The sequence below is a fragment of the Anser brachyrhynchus genome, assembly GCF_964034855.1.
Source record: "Anser brachyrhynchus genome assembly, chromosome: 1".
NCBI lineage: Eukaryota > Metazoa > Chordata > Aves > Anseriformes > Anatidae > Anser > Anser brachyrhynchus.
This window is the reverse complement of record NC_137694.1, coordinates 154327852-154352049: the sequence shown is the minus strand read 5'-3', so window position 1 is coordinate 154352049 and position 24198 is coordinate 154327852. Positions and strand designations below refer to the sequence as shown.

The following is a 24198-nucleotide window of genomic DNA, read 5'->3' as shown; positions in this document are numbered from 1 at the left end:
TGTTGGAAGCCTGTATTTGTTGTATGACTGTGTGTCCTGTATTCTCCCCACCAGTTCACTATGCGAAGGAGATGTAGCATAAATTTGTTAGTTTCTGACTCGATGGTGACTATACAATCATTGAATATGCTTTGTGCAGTGAGTTGGCTTGAATTAAGCGTAGGTTCTCCTGTATGCACCTCATATACAGATCACGCCAGGTTTGTCATTTTGACCTTTTCGGCATTAGGTATACCACACTCTGACTAATATCTAAGGCTCATTTTTGTACTCTGTGGAATTGTCTTACCCAGCTGACATGTTCCGTGTAATATTTATGTAACTGGCATGTTTATTGCCAGCTTATTTAACAAGCTGCTAACCAGCAAATTGTAGTCTGATTTATTTTATTTTATTTTATTTTTAGGAGAATTCTATGGAGAATTTTAGCACACCTGTGCTAGTGTTTGTTATGGATCACAGTAAGAAAGGCACTCAGACTCTGTAAGATATTTGTTAAAATGCCTTTTATTAGAGATAACACAAGAGGGAAAAAGGGTATAGCACAAATAATCTTAAGCTCCTTCAGATGCTAGAAGCCCCAAGCTGTGCAGCATCAGCTAGACCTCTAATCATGGCACAGTAGGCTGCATGGATTCTGTCTGTGCTGAGGTTCACCAACATTATGGCCTGTAGACCTCTTAGAGGATTATTTTAGAGGTAAACATCATGGGTCATTTTTGCTGTCAAGCAAAAGACATTGATATGACAACATGCTGCTTTTATTTAAGATACAAGCAAGGACATGCAGGTGGCACCCTCTCCAGACATTGAATGGTAGCCTGGCCACACTTCTTACATAGCAAATCAAACATTACTACAGCCAACTCACCCATTCCTTAAGCAAAGTTTGTGGCGTTGACCTGTGCTCTACTTAGTCTTCAGTACTAGCTGAATTCATCTTGAATATGCAATATGAATACCATAACTTTACCCCTAAAAAAAATTGTCTGAAAAAATAGATAAATTGAGTGATTAGATAGGCTGGTTACTTTTAAAATCAGTTTGTACTTAACTGTACATATTTTAGCCTTATAGTCCTTTATTAACTCCTCAGTTTAGTAATTAAGCTCTTAATGGTGAGCTACAAACTTCACATTAATTCTACTTTTCCTTTACCCACTGGTAAACTAAAAGCAGGCCTTTTGAGAATATGTCTTCCAGTACCCCAGGTTTAGAAACCTTGACTTTACTGCAGTAAGAGGCCACCGATGCTACACAGCTGGTTTCTTCAACAGGCTGTTCTCAGTTTCTGCATCTCTGTTGTTGAGAGCAACTCAGCACACTGCAGGAGTCCTTCCTTCTCTCTCATACAGACTGGAGAACCAGAAAGCCTTCCGCTTGATATGTTTTTATGGTTATGTGTAGCATTAAATTGTAATAAAATCACTAAACTCATTCTGTAAACAACTCCTCTGCTTCAGATAGTTGGGAAAGGCCAGCAGGATTTTAATGTTCTGCAGTGCTCCTATCATTCAATTATAAATTGTCTGAGGAAGTAAATATCATTCTGCAAATAAAGAGCAACCCATGAAACTTACCTGGTCAGCCAGTGGTTCTTCTCCGCAGACCCAAAACATGGGGCGAGAAGGCTGAAAGGCTCATGGCAGCTGCCCGCTAAGGCTTCGCCAGCTTCAACTTCCCAACAGCTTCACCAGCTTCAACTCCCCAACACAAATTATGGGAACAGAAGGGGAACTTTGGCCATTTCAATTTGCCATGAAGTTTATTACCAAAATTGCTGCTTTCCCCCAAGTGTTAGCTATAAACAGCTATGCTTGATATCAGAGAAAACCAAGTACTAATTTCAGTCAATGCCTCTCCAGTGCTAACCCATCAGCTAGCCCCGCGTGTGGTGCTGCCCTGTTGTGGTGCTGTGCTGGCCAGGCCTGTCCCACCACCAGGAGCAGGGCAGCTCTGGGCATCACCACCTCCCTGGGGACAGGCACAGGCTAAAGACCAGCCAAGATGTGAGGCTGTTGGTGGGCCCAGCTCAACGGGACCCATGGCTGGGCAGTGCAGGGCTGTGAGAAGCTGGTGACTGGCTCTGCTGTGGCATCGCTGGGGCAGGGGCTGACAGCTCCAGGGACTGAAATGGGCTCCTGTGGCAAGAACAGGGTGTATGTAGGAAGTACCACGTGTGTTGGGCAGGGACAGGAAGAACTGGTGGTGTCCCCAGGGACCTGAGGGGCTCCCAGCCCAGTAAAACTGCTGAAGGTGATAAAAACATTGCTGAGAGAGTGGCCCCCAGAGTTATGCATGGTCACTGATGCTTGATCAGAGTATACACTTAATGCTTCAAGTGATTTTGGGGTGGGAAGCATATCTCTGAGGCTGGAACATCAGTGGTCCTTTCTGTCTCTTTTGGGAGAAACATCCACTGCTGGAAAACTTGAGAGCTCTGGCAGAAACATGGCCTCCAAGCTTTCCAGACTTGCTGGCAGGCATACGAACAGGTGAAACTGTGGAAACACTCACAGGTTCCTTTTTCATGCACGTGGGAGTCTAGAAGTCCTTTGATGGTTTGGTTTAATTCACGTAGCTGCTGGGCAGGCATTTGGAGGCACAGTTGTTAACAATTTTTTGTGCTTTTTTTTTTTTTTTTAAAAAAGAAATGCAATAGCATTTATATATATATAAATATAAATATATATAAATAAATATATATTATATATATATATATTTCTTTTTTGGAGGGGTTGAAGCCAAATATCAACTGTTTGATCTCATGGATCAACTGCTTCATTTTAGCTCAATGTTTAATCTCAAGAATTCTACTTCAGTCCAATTTGTATCAGCCTTCTTTGGGCTCATGAAGACAAAAGGTCATGTGTAGCCACAGACGGTGGAAGGAGCCATTGAAGGGTATCTGGGCCAGCTGGCACTGGCTGAGCTGTAATTCCTCAGGGAACCCAGAGCACACACCAAATCAGCTCAGACACAGGAAACAGGGTTTATTTAACTCAGTTATTTCAGCTCTTGAGTATAGTAACACAAATATGAACCTGCTGGGTTTGTAATCTTTTTTTCCCACAGGAATGTAGTTTCTAGAGTGTCTACAAGTTTTAGAGTGTCTACATGGCTGAATATATTAATTTTTTTTTTTTTCCTTCTCTGCAAGTTATTTCATAGAAAGGAATTGTTCATGTCTCAGGTATAATTTTTTTTATGTGGAATATCTGCACAAAATTCTATGCTGGGAAAGTAACCTACTGAAAAGCATTCTTCTAGAGAAGCCAAAGAATACTCACTCTGCCTATTAAAAGATCTTCCTACTTAATAGTTGATTATTTTTGTTCTTCAAAAAATGAGAAACCATTTGGTTAAAAATAAGTAAGGAATCTTTCACGGAACCATTGAATTATTAACAGAAACCTTGACTCTAGACTGTTTTGATTGATAAAACTAATTTATCTCTGTCTTCCTGAGATATTTATATCATCTGTCTAAACAGCATGAATCACATTTAAAATTATATCAACTTGTGCCACCTCCGGGGTAACAAACTGAAGCTGATTCAACTGAGTGTTGCTTTCCTTCATTTTATTCATTCCCAATATCTAATTGATTTTTATTACAGTTGAGTCTGCTCACTTTAAAGGGAATTTGGATTGATAGCCAAGAGAGTAATGGCAGTAATCAGCAATATCATAATTTTTAGTATATTTTGTACCTGTATGAAAAGGCGCAGGTAGAGGAAAAATGCATATTGTCTTTGATTCTTGAAGTATGTGTATGTATACATAGACACAGCTTTATTTATACTAATTACATTTGCAAAGTAATAAAATACATAGTGCTTTACATATATAAATGTGCAGTTTACGTACTTTTCAAGTAAAGGACTGTGAAAGATAATTTGGACTCAGAACACTGTCCAGCACATAAAAGGGCTAAAACCAGACATCAAACTTGCAATGTGTTGCAACAGGAAACAAAATAAAATTGGAATAGTAACCTTTAGGAAATGTGGAAATGTCTTGCACATTAGTTTTCTGAAATGATGGCCAAGAAAGATTTCAGAATTTGCCATGAAATGAACTTGAAAAAAAATATATATATTCAGGTACTCTGTAACTTCTTGACCATTAAAAAAAAAAGTGAATTTTATTTTGTAGTTTTGCAAACAATCTAACAAAACTGCATAGAAGACTATGTTTAAATCAAGAGCTGGGATGAAAATGTTTTATTCACTTCAGTTGTGTTTCTTATTCATGTTATTCTCCCTTCCCCCCCCCCCCCCCCCCCCCCCCCCCGGCTATAACATTTTCAAAACCTTGTGGTTTACTTTTAAATATATATATGTATATATTTGTTTTATTCACTTTTATTGCAATTTAAACATTTTACTTGTAGTCTATAACCTGTTGAAAGTTTTCACAGTAAACAGTGAACCTGTTTGCTGTGTCCAGTTCTGGGCTCTGGGTGTAAGAGAGAGAGTGCTACGAGGGAGAGTCCAGTGAATGGTTACTAAGGTAATTAAGACTGGGACATCTCTTGTTTAAAGAAAGGCTGAGAGAACTGGGACTGCTTAGCATGGAGAAGATGATGTTCAGGGGCATTTTATCCATGTCTATAAACACCTGAATGGGGACTGCAAAGAGAATAAAGTCAGGCTCTTCTTGGTGGTGGGCACAAACTGGAACACAGAAGGCTTTGTCTGAACATCAGGAAACACTTGGCTGTGAGTGTAACTGAGCACTGGCACAGGTTGCCCAGGGAGATTGTCCCAGGGAGAGTCTCCCTCTTTGGAGACACTCTGGGCAAGTGGCTATAGGTAGCCCTACCTGAGCAGAGGAGTTGGACCAGATGACCTCCAGAGGTCTCTTTCAAACCGCAACCGTTCTGTGATTCTGTGATTCTCTAGTCATGACGTACACCGATGGATATATAATTCACATCATATATCAATGGGTATTACAAACAACTGCAAAATGTAAAGTGCCAAGATTCCAGTTATATCTAGGTGGCTACATCCAGTGAAATGGCTGTAAAATGAAATTCACTTGCCTTCCCAATAACTAAACTCTTCAAATGTTATATGATCACGGAGCCAGAGACTATTAACTAAAGCATGCTTGTGCTTTATCAGATGGATAATTTAGTGTTGGCTAAATAGAAATTTAGGTCATAAAATCTAAAATAACTCTTCTAGCTACAATGGAGGAAAGCAGACAGGTCTGGACACCCACAATAGCCTCTCCTGATTTTCAAGTGTGATGAACTAAACATCCCCATTAAGCACTGTAGACTCAGATCCTCCATATTCTTCTATTTTAATATATATTTGCTGAAAACTTGGCTTCTGATGCCATGTGTTAGGTTTAAGCAGAAGAAGGTAGATGGAAGTGTAAAAAGGGATGAGCAACCACATTACCTGACATACAGAGTAGTATGTAGAGAGATTTTAAGAGTGCGGGAGACAATCTCACCTATAGCTGTCTCTTGCTGTGACTGATTTTCAGTACTTAATAGAACAGTGAGACAGAAAAAAAAATTAAAAAAAAAATAATCAATTAATGCACCAAGTAAAAATCCTTCCTTGGCATCTTTCAGAAATTGTTGTTCTGAGCTTCTGAAATATAGGATTAGGCAGTATATAGTAAAAAAAAACCATGACCAGCATGTTTAAATAGAGGCTTCCATAGGCTTTACTATTAATTCTAATCCTGGCAATTGAATTGCAATAGATAGTAAAATGGGTTTACAATTTCAAGACTAAATTAAATCGTGAATAAAGAACTCTTTTGACAAAGAAAAATGACTTTAGTCTCAGCAGTGAAGAGTATTCTCTTTTTTTTTTCTTTTCTTGTTTTTTTTTTTTTTTCCATTTTTTGGCCATAATTTAGAGAAATTAAGTAAAAGTTCTAATTCTGTAAACAAAGTCTAATACCTTTACCTTCTAGAAGGAGTTATCTGCCAGCACTGTATAACTCATTTTGATGTCTAAAATATCCTCCAGAGGGCAACTTTTTGAATTTTTTTTTAATCCCAGTTTAATTTCCTAGTTTAATTCCATTTCTAAGGATGCTGATTTTAAAGTATAGTTCAATCTGATCCAAAGTTTCTCATTTCTAGTATTGTAATTAACACTTTTTATCTAATGAGAACTCAGTACTTAAAGATCATGTATGATGTGGATGTGAACCTTAGGCACTTAAAATATTCTTCTGCAAATAAGACTAACACTTTTCATCTCCTAGTTTATCAATACTACTTTAAAAACAACTTCTTTGTACAATTTGTATTGGGATTTGATTGGAAATTTTAAAAACTGCTGCATTCACATTGGCTTGAATGATAGAGACCACAGCAAAATATTAACTCCTTTTTGAACAAAGAGATTATTGGTATTAATGATATTGCAGACTATGTATAATAGAAATATCTTTTTATAACTATTTGATTTATAACCTGAAAACTAAACAATGTTAGTAGTCATGCCCTCACATCCACCTCTGGCATATTTTTTATATCGTAATATGTGCTCTGATTGATTTTCTCCTTTTAGTACACTATTAAAAGTTTACTTCTACTAGATTTAACTCAATTTATGACATTTTTATTGTTAAAGTGCATCTAGTAGTAACTAAACTGAAATTGTTTGTCACCACTTTTTCTTTTACCTCTGAAAATCCATTTCAGATGGACTTCAAAGGGGTGGAGCAGAACGCAATCACTAAGCAGAGCTGAGAGGCACACTGTGTTACAGATCCAGCGTGCTCTTGTCACAGTGACTCAGTCACTCTCTCAAGCTGCTGTTCATATCTGTTATTCTAGGCTACTTCAAGTTCTGGACACTCTAAATAAACAGAGAAAATGGCTTAACATAAGAACTTCTATGTTCAAAGTTTCTTGCATTTTTAACAGCCTTTTGGGAATACTTAACTAAAGGTTTGGTTTCTTTTCCTCCCTAAAGCCCTCTGGGCTTACTGTGTTCATTTGAAAATCTTTGGTGCAGTTCTTATCAGGACTGTGGTTTGATGATAAAAGGGCTTCAGTGGCAAAACTGGCTTGAAAAGTTCCACTATCATCAGGCATTTTCATCATCTACTTTTTGGAGAGTTTTTTTTTTTTTTTTTCCTAAATGCAAATCAATTCCCTCAACCAACCTATAGTTTAGCCTCATAAGCAATTGCGTCAGCACAGGGAGAGCAACAAGTCACTGGGAGGGGAAGGAGGAGCCAGTATTTTTGTGAAAACCCCTGCATGGCTGAAACTAATTTCAGTATGGCCAGAATCCCTAGGGTGCAAAAGTCTGGAAGGCAGCTGGGGTTTATTGGAAGTAGCACAACAGAAAGAACCAACACCCTAGGCAAAAAGAGAGATTCATTTGGAGTGTATTGGCATAGGAGAAAACAAGTAATGATACCTGATTTATTTATTTATTTTATTTTAAATTGTAAAAATTCTGAAAAAAGGGACTTAGAGATATGCATCTGCTGAATGCAAGGCATAGTTATGGAGATTCTCAAATGCAGTTCAACAGAATATGCCATATCAGTATTCTTATCCTAGCATAATCTGAAATATTTGCACTAAGTTTACATTGGTGTAAAACAGCAGAATCTGCTTCACTAAGTACAAAAAAGAAAGTAATGCAATTGAAGAAAGTATTAAAACCATCTTCACTGTACTGGTCTAGGTTGAAATCAGAGAACAATATTTTATTTTTTTAGTTTCCCAAAGTTTTCAAGTCTTACAACTCAATCAGCCTTCCTATCTATCATCCACATTTAAAGAGGGAATCCATAACAAGTTCTTCATATTTCTTCACCTACTTAATGAAGTGTTTTTTAGATTTGAAAAGCATTTCATGATTCACTCAGTGGTTGGTAAAAATGAATAATAATGAGCCCAATTCAATTTTCATGCCAGCTGCTGATTTCCTTCTGATGGCTGACTTTATGCTGTAGAAAGAAATCCTTATGCTAAATCTTACCTGCCTGTAGGAAATTGATTCCATTACAATGTAAAACTGAGAACAGCCCAGAACTGTGTTCTTACATAGAGTAATTGCGCTTTAGTTATTAAAAATAAGTGAAAATGAGGACATCTGAGAGTATTTTAGTCTGGTCAGACAGCCTGGTTCTTTGTACTCCAATAAGAAGCTTCTCTTGTAACAAGAGCTACTAATCTATAACTAATACTGCACAACCACATAAATAAGTATTCTACCAAAGGCAGTATCTCCAACAGAGTTGCTTATTGAACCAAGGACTTATTTAATAACTTGGTCCTTGCAGTTTAACAAGTACATGATTATAGTTTTACAGTTACCCCTAGACAGGGTGTGCTCTTTTCATCTTACAGAGAAAAGGGTGATTGTAGGTGCAAAAGCATGGTAGATAAAAAAAACAAGTTATTTGTTTTGAAAATATTTATTCCCCATTAGAAAGTTTTACCAACAGGATGTAAGAGATCTTTTAGTCACAGTGAACATTAGTAGGAAATCAAAATATCTAAACTAAAATGGCACAAAGGTGGAGAGAATCTTTTCCAGAGGGAGGCACAGAAATAGCACTAGTACTGCAGAATGCTATAATTTCTGTAGGACCACAGAAATGGAAGTAATGTTCCAATTCAGTTTCTGGTTTACCCAGTGATTGTATAAGATAATTGTTTTCATCAGCTGATTGAGATCAACCTTTATGTAAGCTGATAGACATCTCCTTCTCTCTTATACAAAGTATGTCAGAACATTTAAAACCTGACGTAGATTGTTGTATGGATGAGTGAAGCAAAACCAAAACCAACACAAACAAAACCCCAAAACCACCAATGTTTATTTGCACACATATATGTCATGTGTTGCACCAAACTCCAAAGTCACAACACCTATCTTTATGTATCCTATTCAATCATTGTATGCTTACCAGTAGTTTAGTGAAGAAAGACATCCACCCTCTGAGGGCTGTCCAGCCCACACAAGATCTGAGTCACCCTGCAGAAGTGCCTGTCTCTCATGATGGATTACAGATGGATCCCAGTGAAATCAGGCTTCCAAATAGGTGCCTTGAAGAGACAGAGTTCAGTTCTGGTTTCAGAACTGTGACAGAGATTTCACCTTTACATCTTACTTTTTTACTAAGTACTTAAGTGTTTTATGTCATTGGCAAATGTTGCTAGCCTACTCTGAATTCTTGTAACAATATCATAAAAACATATTTTTAGTTCCAAAACATCCTTTAAAACATCACTGATAATCTTCTCCTATTCTAGTAATACCATTTTCATCCTAACTTCTTCTGTCCCTTAAACCAAGCTGTGATTCTTCTGCATTTCAGCTGTACATTACTCAGAATAATTTATTTTTTTCCCTAAGTGGTATTGTATTCAATGCATATGTTCAGATCATCTAGATTTCCTGTGTTCATTTCCTTGAAATATTAGTAATCTTATAAAGAGAGATGCCAGGTTAATTTGACATAATGATAGTCTATTTTGGGATAAAGCTGTTATTCATTATATTCCATTTTTCATTACTTCAATGTCTTTGCAAAACTTCATAGTTTGTTTCAAATTCTTGAAAAGGACCTCAGGATGTCAGAGCCACTTGTTTTTTAGTGGCCTAGATCATGTACATTCCTTTTTCTTAAAATATATATATTTTTTATTTTATTTTTCAGACATTTGATTGCCAGCCTGATAGATTCATTAAAAGTCTTTGTTCTTAAGCTGGCCTTTCATGTGCAAGTATTGCAAGTACTCTGGAGCAGAGATATGGGGTCTTGCCCTCCTGGTCTAGACACTTCCTTAAAAACAATTTTATGTCTTTGTTTTGTTCTCATCTTCGATGAGTAATTTTCATTTCCACAGTCTGTATCATTAGCCACACTGCATTTGCTAATGTAGTCAACATCCCCATATTAATTTTGTTTTGGACTGTCTGTAAATTATCTGTAATCTTAACTGCTCTTTGCTGCTTGGTGAAGTCACTCTTTTTTTTTCTGTTTTCTTTTTATTCGAATGATGAAAGTACACTTTAGTACTTGCAATTTTGCAAGATCTGACCCTGCCTAACATTTTCCGTTCTCACTTTCTCCATATATTTTCTGACATCAGACAGTTTTCCTTGCATATTAGTTTCATTTTCCACCCTATGAGCTCTCTGTATGCTCCAGATAGACTCTCCGAGGTGATTGCTCATCTAGTTAGAAATTGAGTCCTTCATTATGAAAGGTTTTTCCACATGTTTGAAGCTGGAATTTTTACAGCCCACAGTCACAGATTTTTTCTTAAAGTAATTCTAGAACTTCCTGTAGTCTTCACTATTTATTTTTTTTTAAATATGAATTTCTGATTTATTTATGCTAAACTTTTACTTATGTTACATTGATTCTTAAAAAATGGAACTCGTGTTGTCAGTTACCTTGAGACAAGTCTTTCTTGATCAACTATTTCATAAGGTCTTATAGCTCACTTTTCTTGTGTTGTGTGACATATCCTGATACCTAGGGCTCACACTTTATAGTAGAATTTACCTTCTGGGAAGTTACAATATCACCTCACAGCTTTCACAGGATGATTTACTTCTTATTTACTATTTCATAGCATTATTTGATTTCTAATTAAAACAGAAATCTGTATGAGACAAAACAGATTCAACACAAACCTTTCTGAAATGAATCTGAAACCATTAGAAACCTTTTGTCTCCTTTCTAATTTTCTTACAGCCTATGGAATACTTGGCTGATAGTTCATCACATCACTATTTTTGCCATGAGAAAAAAACGTGGTTGGTGCATGCTGATGTAGGAAATAGGCAAGAAGAGGATTACTGTGGCCACTCACTGCATGTGTACTGCATTATCCATGTGACAGGAAAGGTGTAAGGAGTAATAAGTAGGTTTACTGCCTTCTACACTTCAGTACAGTCCTCTCACCCATTTTTTTTGAGGAAAATATTGCCATTGCTTGACAATTCAAAAAAAAACTTATCCAATGGATATAAAACTTATCCAATTGGATATAAAATATCCAATAGGATATTTTAAGGGGGCAATCAAGGTGACAATCATGAATGCAATCTCGCAAATTCATATTAGTTAAATTCCTTATAGTTTTCAGTAACATGCAAGAGTTAATCTTCCATTATTTTACTCGGTTTAATTTCATTAATTTATTTTTTAAAATATACTTTAGTCAAATAAAGCCAAACTCCGCTCTGTATAACTATTCTTATGGAACTCTTATATTTATTTTCTTTAAGTGGGCTGTATAAATGTGGTTTTTTTTTTTTTTCCTTTATGCATCATATATTATTACTGAATATCTAACAGAGATGTTATTGCTGCTGGACCAGCAATACTAACCAGATATGGCTTCTGCTTTACCCTGTCTTTTAGGCATGGGAACAAGAAAATCAGTACTCCTTTAATTAGATTTTTTTTCTTTCTTCAGCAGACATCAAACTGTTGAATCACAAGAGTGTCTAAAATGGAAAATCCAAAGTCACTGTGATATATAATCCTTGAAAAGAAGTAAAATACAGGGAGATAGTTATGTCTAGTTTTTTTTTCAGCTACCTGAGGATTTATCTCCATTTTCCAGAATGGCTTATGCTACTGCCTGTCAGTGAAGCAGAGTAATCACAAAAGCAGGTTTTTATTATATATTTTATATTCTACTCTTTTCTCTTCTCCTTTACCACCAGAGAGTTATTCAGCATTTTTTAACAAGGTGGCAGTTCCTGTTTTAAAACAAGAACTAACATGATTCTCTCAGTTGTTTTTGAACTGTTTTTTTTCCAGCTATTGATTTTTATTTGTCTTAGGACCACCTTGGAATGCAAACAAAATTTTACTGAGCAACAAAAGATACTTCTCTTTCACTTTAAAATGTTCTATTTACAATAGTAATTTAAATTTCTTATTGGCAGCAGGCTGGGCTTGTATTTTCATGTAGCTGACTCTTAACTGCTGGCAACAGATGCATTTAAAATAGACTCTGATAAGATGATATTTTTGAGATGTAGTTATTGGAAGAGAATCTTCTGTTAAGTAGATATGCTTTCAAATGGTGTTTATTTTAAAATTGAATATTCTATTTTAAAGGATTTTACAAATGTATTTACATTTACAACACACAATTGTAAAGGAATGCTAAAGAATTAAGTGACAGAAAATTGCACCTAGAATTTCATGTGAAATGTGATATGTAATATGCAACATATGTAGTGTAAATTGTTACATTGTCTATGTATTGGGGTATTTTTAAAGAAAACTAAACAATTTAGTTTTAGAAAATTTAATCTTTCTTTACTCTTAATTCTTCATGCTATTACATATATTACATATTTGAAGCAACGTACTATTCAGTTGTTTGAAGGACATGATCCCACTGAGCAGCTGCATTGGTTCTTTAAGACACTTCACCCTTAAAAAATAATTGTAAGTAAATATAGTCCTATGAGTACTAAAACATGCTAGCTTCCCAATATTATGGAAATACTCAAAGGCAAAACTCAGTTTTGTAGCACCAGCCAAGTAGAGTCTTAAGTGGGTGGGGGAGGGCTGGAGGAATCAGTAGCCAGAGGAGGCTTCAGAGAGAGGGATTTGCACCTTTCAGTACAGGGGGAAGCTGGAACTGCTGCAACATGAGGGAGTTACTGTAGCTGGCCCTCTCCATGCACTTTTTCAGGATTTATGCCATTATAGCTAATTCCTGTGTCCTCAGGCTGCAGTTTCTGGCTGTTCTTTGCATACAGCTGGCCAAAGAGGTGAATAGAATCTCTGCACTTCCAGTTGTATTGTGTTAATTAGTTAACAGTCGAGAAATATGGGAATGAGAAAGAGATGGAAGGAATAAGAAAGCCCATTGTTCACACAAGATGTTTTAGTTCTGTGTTCCATCATAAACATTTTTTTGTAGATCTATCAAAATGCCATATATTAGATTTCAAAGTCACGGTGATTTCAGATGTCTCTATATATTTAAGAACATATTTATTCATTGCTATTTATAAATGCACATGAATGATGCTAAGTGATTCTGTTAATGATATTCATTTAAATCTATAATTGATGGAATCTATTTTAAAAAATGGATCAGAAAATATAACTTTCTGAATGAGAAAAAAGGACTTGACACACTCTTTGCTTACACTGCTAGGCCATGGGAAGTGTGACTGTGGGAAGTGCAAATGTGATGAAGGCTGGTATGGTGAAGCTTGTCAGTATCCAACTTCTTGCAATCTTACACGGAAGACAAGCAATGAAATGTGTAAGAATTCCCAAGATATCATCTGTTCTGGTGCAGGTAAGATGTCTTTTGTTGGTTTTGATGGCTTAAGAAGTTCTCCCTGTGTTATCTTGTGTATCATTGTATTTTACTTTCTCACTAAGAATTTTATAGAGTGTGTTTCAAGAGACTGAGAAATAACTGTATAAATACTAAAATGCTTGATTTTCCTTTAGGCCCGTTCCTGTGCACATCATGTGCAATGATTCAGAATGCTTACTTCAGTAGTTTAGTTTATCCATAGCTGTTTCAGGTTGATGAAACTGCAGTTATGTCATGAATTCTGCCTATCAAAAGGTTGTTATAATGGCATTAAAACAGAATGTGACTTGTGTGTATATATCAGTAGCATGCAGAAATCATATTTGCAAATACTTTTTCAGGATGTTTAAACACTGTACAATTTTTTGAGACACTTTTGAGCTTATAATGGGTTTACATGGCAGGGTTTTCGTAGTGGGGGCTGCAGGGGTGGCCTCAGTGAGAAAAGCCTGGCAGCTGCCCCATGTCAGGTAAGAGCCAGCTCTGGACGGCTCCAAACGGACCTGCTGAGGGCCAGAGCTGAGCTGAGTGATGCTGCTTGGGACTCTGGGAGAGCAGATTTAAGAAAGGGAAAAAAACTGCTGTGCAACCGTGACTGGGAGAGAGGAGTGAGAAACAGCCCTGCAGACCCCAGGGTCAGTGCAGCAGGAGGGCAGGAGGTGCCCCAGGCAGGCAGCAGCAGTTCCCCTGCGGCCTGTGGAGAGGCCCCTGGTGGAGCAGGCTGTCCCCCTGCAGCCCACGGGTCCCACACGGAGCAGATCTCCACGCTGCAGCCCGTGGAGGAGCCCCCGGTGGAGCAGGTGGATGTGGCCTGGAGGAGGCTGCGGCCCATGGAGAGCCCCCGCAGGAGCAGGCCCCGGGCCGGAGCTGCAGCCCGTGGAGAGGAGCCCACGCAGGAGCAGGGGTCTGGGGGGAGCTGCCGCCCGTGGGGGACCCGTGCTGGAGCAGTTTGCTCCTGGGGGATGGATGGACCCCGTGGTACGGAGCCCTGTGGGAGCAGTTCTTGAAGAGCTGCTGCCTGTGGGCAGCCCCCGCAGGCTCAGTTCGGGCAGGACGGCATCCCGTGGGGGGGACCCCGCGTGGAGCAGGGGCAGGGAGGGACCGTGAAGGAGCAGCGGAGACGAAGTGTTAGGGACTGATGGCAGCCCCCGTTTCCTATCACTCTGCACTGCTTGGCAGGAGAAAGTTGAAGAATCTGGAGTGAAGCGAAGCCTGGGAAGAAGTGGGGGATGGGGAGAATGTGTTTTTATTTATTTCTCACTACCGTACTCTGTTATTAATTGGCAATAAATTAAATTAATCTTCCATAATCCAAGTTTGTTTTGCCTGTAACACTAATTGGTGAGCGATCTTCCTGTCCTTATCTCAACCCATAAGCTTTTTCATTGCATTTTCTACCCCCGTCATACTGAGGATGGGGGAGAAAGGGAGAAAGAGTAGCTGGATGGGCACCTGTTACCTAGCCAAGGTCAACCCACCACAGAGCTGTGATGATGATTATTGAAAAAACACTGTGAAAGATCTGCTGAACCATTTCAATGGGGTACTTCATCTTCACTTTTCTGATATTGTGGCTCTCTTTGCTGTCATTCTTTTATTTTACAACTCATCCTAACTTAAATACAAAGTCTTTTCCATGTAAAAATCAGAGGATAAAGAGACAGCCTTTTAGAAGACTCCACTGCATCGTAGTAAATTTTTGAAAGGCATTTGCTGCCTACTAATCAAGTTTTGAGACCAGAAACTGCCTTCTGTTTTTTTCCGGACTATTGCAACAATCTCCCATTGAGAGAATTTTTTAAGAACCCCACTTCTGCTAACTATTGTTGGCCTTTAATTTCTGACTGGGTCCATACATTTGCATACAACTAAATATCTCACAGGATGGTTGCTGGTGTGCCTGGCATGAGAAAGGATATGGGACTCAGTACAGAGAAGCTAGGCTGTCACAATAAGAGGTGAGAGCAATTTAACTTAAAATTCTAGGCATCCAGCATACGGAGTAAATGATGCTTGTTATTTATGACAGTGATGTAGATTATGTGAAACTCATGATTGTTTGGCTAAGATATAAGAAAAAAATAAATGAGAAACTGACTCAGAAATATGCATGGTAAGTTGTGATCAAAGTACTTAAGCAAGAATGATAAGACATTTTCTTCTCTTTCTTTCCTTGGCTAGAAGTAGCCTCAGTCTGTTTATTGCTCAGTCTTCACAAGAAAAACAATGCAGATGAGCAATGACTAAAAGTGGCTAAAAGGGGAGTGTCTGTGAATTCAAGACAAAAATAAGAGCTTTTGGTTCTGCTGGTATTAAACAGGACAAGAATACCAATGAGACTGGCTAGGGAGCTTGGGGTGACTTAGAGGGGTTGTAGCCATACATACTTCTTTTTTGTCTTCGTGGGATTGCCTTCCAATCTCCTGCTAACTTTTCCTTTGGTGTCTGAGCTCTGTTTTTTAATTGCTGTTGAAAGAAGGGAAGGGATGACATGAGTTGTTGCAAGAACAATCCTTCACTATCACACAGCTCACCATTTATTGCAATACCTGGCATGAACCAGTCAATATCAATCTTAAATTTAACATTTTATGATCCAACTATTCCTAATCATTTGTCAGACTGAGTGGGGCATCCTACCTAAATGTAGATTGATTCTAGTCAATATGGAGAAATGGATGCTTTAAGACTGTCTGACCTCCTTAGACGCCCAACTTATGAATCATTTGATCTTTATCTCCTTTCATGTTTGTGAATTATCTCTTAACAAGACAGTTTTATCAGAGTTGTTATTTGTTTTTATTTCCAAGTAACTGTAGCAAATAATTCTTGTTCTGGAGCTTGCTTATGTTATCAGTTATATTATTATTTTATCATTTTAGCTCTTGCAAACATTTATAAAGTTGGCTTTTTTAGATTAGCCATGTACATCATGGAACCTGATTATTCTTCTCTTTGGATGAATACTATGTTTAGTAAAACCTGTACTATAATTACTCGTAATGCTGAGAAGTGAAATGATTTCTGCAAACTAGTTGTATAATGTCAGCATAAAAAACTTCTCTTTTGGAGGACTTATTTTGTGTTAATAACCATGTTTGCCAGAATATGTTTGTACCTAACAGGAGGTATATGACTTGTGAAATAAGTTTCTAAATGTTTTTGTTTCTCATTAAAAAGTCACTGGCATAGTGATGCCAGCGACTGCTGGAACAGCTTCTACAGGCCCATTGACTACAGGGCCCCATTTAAACATGCTACTGCACAGAGTTTTGTCCTTGCAATTTAATATAGGTTTTAGTTGGAGAAAAGGGGTTTCTCGTACAGTCATGATGGTAATACCTTTGTTTCTGATGTTATTGGACAGTACTTTGGATTTTTGACTGCGTAACTCTTTAGTATATACATACATATATATTATGACTGTTCTATGTTATCATGCATCATGTTCCAAAGCAGAAAATACTGAGAAGGTGGACAAGAAGGCAGTTTTTTGCTTTGTCCTGGCTCTCTGAGGGAAAAGGAGGGGATGGTTCCTTTCCTGGGAGCAACAAAATTCTTTTGTTTGTGAGGGTGAGTAGTAGAGAGACAGCCACTGAGGTGCAGTGGTCAACCAGACAGAATCACAGAATCACAGAATGGACGGGGTTGGAAGGGACCTCTGAAGATCATCTAGTCCAACCTCCCTGCTGAGCAGGATCACCTAGAGCATGTTGCACAGGATGGCATCCAGGTGGGTTTTGAATATCTCCAGACAAAAAAGACCAAGAAGTACACGTGTGACCAGGCTAGAAGAGACAGAAGTGAGATCTGTTTACAAATGCATTTCCATGCTTTGCAATACCTGAGTACTCTGTGATTTCATCACATCAGAAAGTTTTCTGTTGTGGTTTATGTTCTGAGAAGATCCAACTTTCTGATTCCAAAGCATCTGGGAGTCCTGTGCGTACTTACATCAAGGGTGAACCTCAGATAGACCAGTGTCAAACCACCTGCGGGTTTGACATGAATCAAACTCTCATACTTTTGCCTAAAACTTTTCAATTTGTAAGTTTTTTGTGCTGCTGTAGTGGCAAATCAACATTTTTTTTCATATCTCTTAAATTTCTTGCAAGATCTGCTCTCTGCTGAGACATCATCCACAAACTGAAGAAAAATGAACATTAAAAACTTAAAGTTGGATTGGGTCAAAGTTCTGAAATAATGAAATATTATTATGGAGGAACCTATCCTTCAAGTGAATGAAATAACTTGAACTCTGGATATCAATACCTCTGGGAAAAAAAGAAGCTATTGGCGTGCAAACTGCAAGTGGTTGGTGGAAACTGTATTAAAACGTGAATAGAACACTATCAAGAGTTTTAGTAAATATCATAGAGTTGGCTCTTTAATCCTGGCTTTTAATATGCACTTTGCAGTAAAATTGTTGATATGGTATAATAATACTTAGAGTTTGTTTAATACTACTATGAATGTATTTCATTACAATTAGCTTGTATGTTGCCTAATATACTGGTATGGTAATCACTTTCTAGATTGAGTCTTAAGATTTTTAAATCTTATTCCTCAGATAATAGCTATAGAAAAGGGACTGGAGACTTTAGTGCAAAGGAACTTTGTGAATTTATTCAAAAATATTTTCAGGTGCTCAGTAGCTAAACACTTGTTCTCATGTACGATGGCTGTGGAGCTGGACAAAAGCAAGCTTCATTCTTGGGAATATGACTAAGCTCAATTTTCTCCTTTTAGTGGGCAGAAGATATAATTTCCAAAGATGACTTCATGTCCTAAGTGTATGAAGCGAGACAGACATCCCTGGGATTGAATTTTACTTAGTAAAATATAATGCTTCTTTATAAGAATGAACCACTTTAATATTGTATATATTTAGGGCTATGATTAGACCTTTTGTTAGTATGGATTGTTTCAATTTCTTTCCTTATTTGGTTCGTTCATCCTTAGATTTCAGCCTGCTCAGAAATAAAATACATGCTGTCTCTGATGGACTGATGAAACTCTTTCCATAACCTGCAGTCATTGAGTTATATCTTAAATGTTTTCAGGCACATGTCAGTGTGGCAGGTGTAAATGTGCAAACTCAGAAGGAAATGGACTGGTCTATGGTAAATTTTGTGAATGTGATGACAGAGAATGCATAGATGATGAGACGGAAGAGATTTGTACAGGTATGTGTTTTAGTGGGTACAATAAGAATGGGGAAGATGAATGCAGTCTTATAAAATATTTTTATTATGTGGACCTACAAAATGTCTTTACTGAACGCATGAATTAAAAACAAACAAACAGACAAACAAAACAAAGCAAAGAGCACTGCTTGCAAATTGTAATTGGGAGTTTCAGATGCAAAAATGAGCTAAGCAGTGGGTTAGAGAATGAAGAGATCCTGTGACATCCTACTCTTTTTGGAAAAACTGGATAGAGGATTTCACAAGATAATTCACTAGGGTACTTCATACCTTACTGTGTCTGTCTTTGGAATAAAATAAGTAATGTGAATGCTTTGTGGCACAGATGACTGTGAGAGGGAGGGACATAGAGAAAACAAAAGAAAAAAGGAAAAGAAATTATTAAGAATTTTGGGCACAGAAGCAAAAAAAAAAAAAAAGAAAGAAGAAGAGTAAATGTAGGATGAGAACTCAAAAGCAATTCAGGCAATAAAAAGGAAAAGGAACAAATGAAGAAAAACTCCACCTGTGATAGAAAAGGCAAGAGAATAAGATAGAGTGAACTCTGCTGATAGAAATGCAAACAAAATCCAAGCAGTACTTTAATTTCATTATGAATTAAGAACCTAGCAATTAAATACTGTGTAATACACACCATTTATAATATTGTAAATGCTGTTGCATATATTACTGGGGAGGCTTGTCCTTGAAATGAAAGGTATTAGAAATATTTTACAAACTAGAAATATTTTACGCACATGCATGAAGTGTCTATGTGCATACAGGAGGATTCAGAGCTGTTTTTAGAATATTCATACTCTGATTATACTGCATGTGTGTGTGCATGTATGTGTGTAAAAAGATAAGAGTAATTATGCCAAGTAACTTTATCTATCTCTATGCACACTTAGAGAACAAAATAAATTCTATTTATTTAAGTGCCTTCTAAGGCAAGAAGGACTGTTTTTTCCCCACAGGATTAGGTAGGGATTTTAAATGAAGGTAAACAGAATGGTCCTTTGAAATCTAAATCCAGGACCAGAGGACAGCATTTCTGGTAATTACCTAAAATAAAATGAGTGGAAGGCAATAGTATTATGTGCCAATGATCCTCTTTGTATTTATTTGATTGTAAACGTTAGATATGGTACCAACTATGATAAAAATTCACCACTTATTTAGTTCCAGTAAATTCTCCTTTTGCAGTTTTTGTCTTTTTTTTTTTCCTGTCTGTGTTGCTGTTGATTTATATTGTTAGTTTTCTCTTAGCTTTTATTTCTTTTATTTCCCCTTGTTTCATCCAATGGTGCCGTGTCTCAAAACTGACCAGATGGATCTCTGTAAAAAATCTAGTTTAATGTGTATGAGGAAATAAAAGTATGCTGATACATAAAGACAAGAATGTTGGTAGATTTAAGTCTGTAATGTTTGTAATTCATCAGTACACAAAGCTCTGATACCTTATGTAAGGTTTGGAGCCATACAAAGTAAATATAAATTGTTTGTGTGCTTGACTTCGTTAGATAGTTGTAAACTGAAAAGTTTACGCATTTAGCATGAGTGTTAGATTTTGCTTTGCTTTCTAACATGAACCTCTGCAGTGCATAACGATGTGTTAAATCAGAAAAAAATGTGACTTAATGATCAAAGGTACATAATTTCATAACAGAAAAAGCAGACCCTACCCTCATATCTGGTTATGGCTTCTCTCTCCCACCCTGATGTCTACTCTGATATCTTCTATCCTGTCTTTCCTTCTACAGAATTTCCACCACCGTAATCATTCAGGTTTATTTATGAAGTAAAAAGAAATGCTGTTCCAACCCAGGCAAGCTGTAATTATCTAGCAATGTCCCCTGGATGCTCTCCACAGAGGGGGTGAACCTAATCAGTGCCAGTTCTGCTATCATAGCGTGTGTAGCACCTACTTGGTTCCTACATACTCTTTGTTTCCCTCAAAGGTCTCTGGCTATAGGCAAGTCTTGAAGGCTGTAATTGTCTTCAAAGAAAGCCAACTCAGGAGGATCAAGCTAACAAAAAACCCAAACCTTCTATTTATACACTTGTTTTTAAGGTCTGCAGCTGTGAGCTGGGATTTTATCCTGGAAAAGCTTAGAATGCAAAGCTGAGATATGGATAACATGCATTTTAATCGTCGCACAAGGGGACTGCCTTTTTTAAGCAAGTCACTTATTCATTAGAGCAGTTACAACAGTGCATCAAGTTTTTTTAAGCTTCAGTGTTTTTTTTTTTTTCTTTTTTTTTTTTCAGTCATTTGTGTTTGTTTCACTTGATATTTGAGGTTACACAAACTTTGGAATCAAGTTGCAGCTTATTTTTCATGAAGTATTGTGGATTTTAGCAAATTAAATTCTGATCCTGATCTTTTTTTTAATCTAAGGCTGTGCGCTTTAATGGAGTGACTTTGTCTTCAGTCAAGGGCAAGAGATAGTGGCAAATTGTATTATTTGTATTAATTGTATTATTTGGAGGTGTTCAAAACCAGGTTACATGAGGCCCTGAGCAACCTGATCTAGTGGGTGGCATCCCTGCCTGTGGCAGGGGGGTTGGAAATGGGTGATCCTTGAGGTCCCAATAGGAAGAACAGCCTATTTGTAATATGCGATGTTATAAGCTGTACTTCTTGTTTAGTTATATACGTAAGAGGATATTATTCTCTTCTGTTATTGTTTCACATGCCAGCAAACAATGGTAATGAAAATTCTATGTGTAATTGTAAAAGCAGAACAACAACAAAAAATGTATCCCACAGGTCTCAATTTGCTCTCTTACAGTTAAGGATATCAGTTGAGTAGATTCTGATAGAGACAACCAGGTCTACTAAGCTTAGCACACCTAGAGTAAAAAAAGGACAAGATGCTGACTTGATCCTGGGTCCTTGCAATAAAGAAATTAATTTATGACTTTTTAGTAAGAGTTGCAGCTACTTAATTTAAATGCTTTGTGTCATTGAAGCACATGGCATAAGTATCTTACTGAAACAAAATGTTCGGGAGCTTGTTTCATGAAGTCCCAGGTGACCCATGTATCTTTTCAAGAGATGGGAGGTTTGTTAAATGAACATTTAAAACGTTCATTTTCCTAATTCTTATCATTCATGAGCTGGTGCATCTGTGTTCAAAAATGTTCTTGCTAGGTAAGAAGAGAAGCCATATACAATGTAGACAGTTTGTTGTAAATCAGCATCCCTCTGATGGAATTATCTGAGGAGCTGAGAACACACAGTGCTTTGTTAGATATGCCCAGTATGGTGGGAAAGTGTGTCTCATCTTCATATTTACAGCTGTGCCCAACTTTAACTATCACATTTACTGCCTTTCAAATTTACCTTTAAAGGTTCAAAAAAAGCTTGCAAAAATAAAAAAGGTTAATGTCATTTTCTTAGTGTTTATTAATGAGAGATATGTGATTAAATGAAAACATGCTCTGATATAGATGGGGAGAAAAATAATGCAGATATCCTTTGTCTTATTTGATATAGACAAATACAGTCTACAGATTGTTTCTATTCTGAGTCTAGCAGTAAAAGTTTTTAAAAGAAAAATGATTAAAATGGTTAAATTGCTAATGCTTCTTAAAAACTTGCCTCTTTCTCACTGTATAAAATTTGTTTTGGGTTAAGGCCATGGAAAGTGTTACTGTGGAAACTGTTACTGTGAGGCTGGTTGGCATGGAGATAAATGTGAATTCCAGTGTGACATCACCCCTTGGGAGATCAAGAAAAGATGCACATCTCCAGATGGCAAAATCTGCAGCAACAGAGGTGTGTCATTTGCACATTCCTTCTACACATATTTATGTATCTTGCTTTTGTTTTAAAATATGTATTTTCTGCAACAGGACATGCATTGTGTTTGTTGATGGTTTCTAGTTTGTTCTCACTGATTTCAAATCTGGATATACATTTCTAAATGAGTGGATGGATATCTGTGTTTCCATATAAACTTACATATATACACACCCATTTTTAGTTGAAACTGACCCAAGAATAGCAAGTTCTTTTTGACCTTCATTTCTGTAGTAAGACCGAGCAGGAGAATTTATCAGTACATCTGCTCTGGTGAGAGACATGTCCTGTTAAATTAAATATTAACAGATTGATGACTGATGGATCAGTGCTTTAAGGCCAACAGGACTGTGTGCTGATTTACTCTTAAATAAGACCAAGGACCTACAACTGAATAGAGAAATAAAAACACAAGGCTCATTTTTTTTCCACTGCAACCTGAGAGAGCAGCCAAGAGTTGTGCAGTAACAATGCAATGAATGTATATGACACTGGAAAGGTAGATTTTACACAATAGTTCTAACTACATGAGTTTTTTTTTGCATAAAGTTCCAGAATTTTAATTTTACCTTATACTTCTGTTTAATTTTTCCATTTTTGGAAAAAAAAAAAAAAGCACAAAATGAGGTTGGTATTCACCAACCGCAATGTTTGGCTTAGTTGAACAAAGAGTTAAAAGAGCATGTTATTTTTTGGCAATAGTACAGAATAATTACAGTAGAATGTAAGTTCAGGTCTCATAGATACTTCTCTTAAAAACATCTCTGCTGACAAAACCTGCTATAGTGTGAACATCTAATTATCTTGAGAGCATTTAGAAAACTCTTTTCTCTTAATTATGAGGAAATTGAAGTATCGGCTCAAATACAGAGATCATGTAGGCTCATTTAGTTTTGGGACTTCAACAGTAAAAAAAAAATCTGTATTTCTGGAAGTAATAAATATGGAAGTGTTTCAGATCAGAAGTTTTTTTGCACCAAGACAGTAATTTCTTGTCAAAGGAAATTTTAAATTTGAATGTGCAAGTATTTCTTTAAATATACATTGCAACTGAGGGAAATTAAGATAGTACAGCTGATATTCTGAATAGCTACAAACTCCCATACAAGGATGCATTCATGGGATATTTCTATATTTTTTACCCTTTAAACTGTTTATAATTTTATCCACATAAAATTTTTTTAGGCTGTTGACTACGTAAGGTTGTTTTCCAACGTGGTGTTTCTACTCTCTTTAGTCCTATTTACCCAGATTTCTGTTTACACATTTTGCGACATAGGTACAGTTCATCTTGTCAGTCATGAGTATTCTAAAAATTATATTATTGAGGCTAACCTCACTGTGCAGCTTAAGTCCACTGTCAGTGCTAAGATCGTTAAATTATTTCTATCTCTCCACCAACTGTCTAGTAAACCATCTGAGACTAGATGTGAACCTTTAGATTTTTTAAACTTTGGTGGGATGATGCTTCATATCCTCATATACAGGACAGCTGATCCAAAGTCACTTTGAAGTTGTTTTGGTGGGGTTTAATCACTCCCCAGAATTATTTCCTTATTTTCTGATTTTGTTGTCTTTTTTTTTTTTTTTTCTTTTTTTTCCCTCCTTCAGTAAGGTCACTGAGTTGTGAAAGAATCAATAATCACATGCAAATTTCCTAAGGGCTGTCTTGATGGCTTAAGCACTAGACAGGGCAGCATCTCTTCTGGCTTCATGTGACAATCAGACATGCATGATTGTGTGGACCTTCTCTTTTAAGAGACAGTGCATGTGTACCATTTAGTCAGCCTGCCCTGTTCTCCTCAAATGCATTATGTTGTTCAGAGTAATCTGAATAAGAAGACAGTCTTCAGTGTAGCAGAAAAGTGAAGCCAATGTCCA

At 37.0% G+C, this 24198-nt stretch overlaps 1 protein-coding gene across 1 annotated transcript in view; it reads left to right on the top strand.

The window, feature by feature from the left end:
* ITGBL1 (integrin subunit beta like 1) overlaps nt 1-24198 on the top strand; it is a 149002-nt gene that overhangs the window by 46137 nt on the left and 78667 nt on the right. Inside the window, exons 3-5 of the mRNA XM_080575930.1 lie at nt 13153-13299; nt 18387-18509; nt 22153-22293. Coding sequence (XP_080432056.1) covers nt 13153-13299; nt 18387-18509; nt 22153-22293 — 411 coding nt within the window. The remainder of the gene's footprint in view (nt 1-13152; nt 13300-18386; nt 18510-22152; nt 22294-24198) is intronic.